The 4,844-nt window shown below is 49.6% G+C and overlaps 1 protein-coding gene across 1 annotated transcript; it reads left to right on the plus strand.

The window, feature by feature from the left end:
* Positions 1-1,717: 1,717 nt before the first annotated feature.
* On the plus strand, positions 1,718-2,536 carry VOLCADRAFT_106915 (uncharacterized protein; the record flags this gene model as incomplete). The annotated part of the gene is made up of 2 exons (XM_002955589.1): positions 1,718-1,906; positions 2,025-2,536. 2 exons carry the CDS (start codon positions 1,718-1,720, stop codon positions 2,196-2,198), a joined length of 363 nt encoding a protein of 120 aa, XP_002955635.1. The 3' UTR covers positions 2,199-2,536.
* Between the last annotated feature and the right edge of the window lie 2,308 nt (positions 2,537-4,844).

Here is a 4,844-nt window from a genome sequence, read left to right on the forward strand (position 1 = left end):
TTCCCCGTACCTGCAAACCACCCTAGTACGAGCCGAGGGCTCAAGGGCTGCCAAATCGCCTATAAGCACCATCCTACCTCGCACTTCCAGCGAAACAAGTGATGAAGTATACTAACGACCAAAGGGAACGATAGAGTTGCGGTGAGACCATATGCGTTCCAGCATCCTTGCCAGGCGTTCAGGTTCCCACTTCATAGCGTCCTTCATGTGCTCGAAGCGTGGAAAGCCCATATCAGATCTGATTTCGTCGTATGCCGGACAGTCCAGCAAAATGTGTTTCTCATCCTCGATATGGCTATCAGTGCCGCAGCAAGGGCATACTCGCTCCTCCCTAGGTATATAACGCCGTCCCTTACGCGCTCTGTTAGCCGCCAGTGCCCAACAGCAAAGCCTAAACTGCATAAGCTTGCGATTCGCGGAACGCGGGATAAACATTGTGATGTGCGGGAGCACCTCCTTCCTGCCCGCTTGCTCGGCCTCACCTATATGGAATGCACGGGTTGATCAGGGCGCCGATGGTGGACGGCAAACTTCACCAGCCGGCGGTTACTGCTGAATGGAAAAGGATTTTTGGGGCAGTGGAACTGGGATTTTGCTGGGGGGGAATTTTCGGTGAGGTCTGCACGGCCGAAAACCAACCTACTAAGATACCTACGAGCTAGGGTTGGGCGCCCTTTAGAAACTTAGAAATAATATATTCTAATTCTAATTAGAATTCTAAGCTAGAATTTAGAAAGGCCTGCTTAGAAGGGTTTAAAATATTGTAATGCCGTACACCCATTAGAACGTGCCAAAAGTTGTCTTTTCCGACCGCAAATGTTGCTTTTTGAGGTGAAAGATGGCAGATACGGGCCCAGGACCTTCCAAACCTCCTATTCCAACGCCCACAAGCGTCTCCTAACAGTATGGCAAGCCGACACTGGATGCCAAGGCTTACTACGAAGCGCTCAGACCTTTTCTGGGCGCAAGGGCTACGTAAACCGGTTGTAGGGTTCGGGAACGCGTGAGTGTGCAGGGTTTTGTTGACTTTTGATGAGTATCACAGACGTTTTCTGGCCGAATTGAAGGGGGGATGCCGGGGTTGGGTCCTCCAGAGTGTCAGACCTGTATAAAAACCCCGGAAATATCCCAATAAAGCATAAGCCGTCCCAATGGTCCAAAAATAATTTAAATCAGAGCTCCCAGCGAAAAGTTGACCCCCTTGTTCTAAATTTATTTCTAAACTCTAATTAGAATTCTAATTAGAATTCTAATTAGAATTCTAATTAGAATTAATATAGAACGCCTGCCATTCTAAACTTTTGCCCAACCCTACTACGAGCCGAAGCCACGACACCTGGTCGTACAGTGGTCGTACGAATCGCCACAAACACACGCGAAGGTGGTGTTAGATTTTGTCTATCGACAGTACGATATGTGCATGCAGCTATGCATATGGCGTACATGGATGCCGCTTGTAAGGCCCTGCGGGAACTGTTAAGACAGGCAGTGCTGCATGTGGCGTTTCTGGTTATGACTAGGGTTGGCACTCATCTAAAGTCGTTTTTCTAATCTAATTATTTCTCTTGAGAATCTCATTGAGAATTTAGAAGGTCTTTTTTGGCACTTGAGGAGACGGTTGGGTCGTTATCTAATGTACGGCACTATAATTCTTTATAAATCTTTAGAAGCCATATATTTCCTTACTAGACACTCAGAACAAAATTGAATACCGAAAATGGCAGACACTAGCACTGCCCCAAACCAGGGGCAGAGCCAGGAGTCCGAAGATAACAAACCGAGAGAGTACACGTATGCCAAGAAGAAGTATTCGATTCAGGCATATTATGAGAAGCTGCAAGAGGTGAAGAGGAGGAATTGTGCCGACTGGTGGAAGTTCTTCCTCGTTCTGTTGCTCGAGAACGAGGTCAGGATCGTTGAATCGCCTGAAGTTTTGGACGGTGCATATGGCGGATTCGTATCCGGCCCTGGCTTTCGTGGCCAACCGCGTCCTCCGCATGCACGCAACCACCTGCGCATCAGAGCGCAACTGGTCGCTGTGGGGCAACCTGTTCCACAAGGCCCGCAACCGCCTGGGGCAGATGCGTGCGATGAAGCTCATCTTCATCCGCCAGAACGACAGCTACGCGGCCAAGCGCAATGCCCTGTCGGACGAGGAGGTGGTGATGCAGCTGCTGGCCGGGGAGGAGGAGGAGTGAAGTAGCTAGGGATTCAAGTTGTTCGGTCGGCATTGGTAGCAGTCTATGTCTGCTGAACTTGGCCAGCATGGGATCTTGATGGCATACCATGTCGGCTTTTGTGCATTGCCAGGGCTTAGGAATGATGATCTGGGCCCTGATTCGTTGAAACTTTAACCCTTAGGATATGGAGTTTAAGAAGCATCAAAGGGATAAGCGCCTGTGGCGTGTACTCGACCGTCCAGTGCGCCCTCGCATGCTGTGACCCATGGGTCAATACTGCGGCGGAGTATAATTGCTTGTTTCTGTCGTGCAATTGTGCTTCGCAACGTCCCAAAACTTAATTATTATAACAAATATACCATACAGAATCATCCTAAAAAGTTTCAGAGCCAGTCATGCATTTCCCAGAAAGCTGCCAAAACTTGAGATTAGAATATAACCCATTCTATTGAGATCTAATGAGATCTCAATAGATTGAGATGAGAAGACTTTTTTTTCTAAACTTAGGGGTTACCCTAGTTATGACGCAGGGCAGAATCGACGGGGCCAGGTTCTTTGGCGAGTTGCTCAACTCTTGGCGCGGCCTACGTTCTGTGAGGCTCTTCCTGACATGAGGGTTGTGTGTGTGTGTGTTACATGGTTGGGGGTGCGTGACCCCATACCTGTAAGACTACCCATACGAGCCGAAGGCCCAAGGGCAATACTTAAACGCCTAAAAAGCCACGGAGACAAGGAAACACTGCACTATCAGCCCAGGCTAGCGCCCCAACGGGATAGCTGAGTTGCGGTGAGCCCACATATGGTCCAACATCCTCACCAGACGTGCTGGCTCCCATTTAGTGGCCTCCAACATGCTCTGTTGATGATTGAATCCCTCTTCCCCACGAATATCATTCCATTAAAATGTGTTTTTCATCCTTGATATGGCTATTGGTACCACAGCAGCGGCAGATCCGCTGCTCCCTGGGGAGATGATACTTGCCGTTTCGTGCTCTGTTTGCCTCCAAAACCCAGCAACATAAACGAAACTGCATTAGCTTACAATTGCTAGACGAGGAATGAAAGCCTTAGCATGTGTTGGTCACATAACGGCTGCGGCTCCCGAAAAGGGCAGCCCAATACTTATGCTTCACCGTCTGCATGCCCAGTTGCTTCCCATCTGATGGGTACTCCGCTGGCAAGACAGGCAGACACGCATAGTCCCAGCCGCTCATCAAACGCTCCCTTAGTGCCGTTACCACCGCTCATTCAGGGAGAGGTCTACTCAACAACCACTCAACAGTTCCTTTATCCCCACGACTTCTTGCAGTAATCCACTCCAAATATTGCACACCAAGAAGGAAAACAGTCGTAACATTGAGGTTCCCCAACCCTCCCATTCCGGGTTGGTCAGAGCATCGGTTATCTCCTGCTGTAAAACTGCATTAGCAATGGACCCCACTTGCTTTTGAAGGCGGTTCCAGAAACGGAGGATCTGTTTCACCTTGTAATTTTGTAAGGGAAGTTCAGCCAGCTTCACACACAACAACCAGGCAGGTGGCTGGCAGAGGTGAAGGCCTGACTTCTGCTCCTGGAGTGTCCGGGTTCAAATCCTCCTGTCCCCCTCGCGGGTGTATGAGGGGTGAGGAAATGGGTGGTGTTCTCCCATCGTGTGGACGGTGTAGGACGTGATAAATTCAACTTGCGAGCTGACTAGGAACTAAGATGAGGCGCCGTTGATCTGCTAGATTTGGTTGGATGCTGGTGATGAGTTGCCGAACCCGAAGAGTGTTCTCTGAAGTCGGATGGGGTGAATGGATTAGCGTGCCCCTCCAGCAGGGGAGAGCAAGGAATTGCCTCGGGAAGGAGGCCACTGGTGAAGCTGTACCACCCTGTAACAACAACAACAACCGCCCTCCACTACCTGCCTCATGAACAAAGTCTGTGGTTAACCTGCGCTATCCTTCAGGCTTCAAACAAGCCCGCTGCAAGGTTGGCATTATCCTGCCGCATCCCCGCCCTATCCATGACCTCTGCGAGCACAAAAGGATCCCACGCTGGCAGCCATACAACAGAATTGCTTGGACTCGTGTTGCAAAGCACCACATTTGCACGTCAGGGGCGAACAGTTTCATCTTGTCCAGCTTTGCACTTATGGAAAACATAGCAGATCGTCCTGTATCACATAACTGCTGACAGCACGCACTAAAAGGCTGTTCTGGCCCGTATACCAAGCCCAGATAGCGAGCGCTATCCTTGGCAGGTACTACCTGGCCTGATAGCCGTAACTGTTGACATCTCTCGCTAAGTTCCGACTGCTGGGTGCCATCACATGCAAAAACAAGCCTTTCACACTTTGAGACATTTGGTCACATCCCAAAGGCTTCACAAAACAAGTCCACGAGATGTAGCAACTCAGACATTCACTCTAGTGAGGTCGCTAGCAGACTAACATCATCTGCGTTCAGCAGTATGGAGACACGCTTGCTGTCCACAAGGGGTGTGTCATGTTTACGTACTCCAGCTTCTACAAGGTCATGCGTATCAATCATACCAGCTGGTGTCTCAATGAAGAGTCCAAACAGCTCAGTAGATAGAGGACACCCTTGCTTCACTCCTTGCTTAAACTCAAACTCTCCTCCGGTGGAGATTAAGGTAAATGGTGATTAAGCGTAAATGAGAAAA

The sequence above is a fragment of the Volvox carteri genome, assembly GCF_000143455.1.
Source record: "Volvox carteri f. nagariensis unplaced genomic scaffold VOLCAscaffold_53, whole genome shotgun sequence".
NCBI lineage: Eukaryota > Viridiplantae > Chlorophyta > Chlorophyceae > Chlamydomonadales > Volvocaceae > Volvox > Volvox carteri.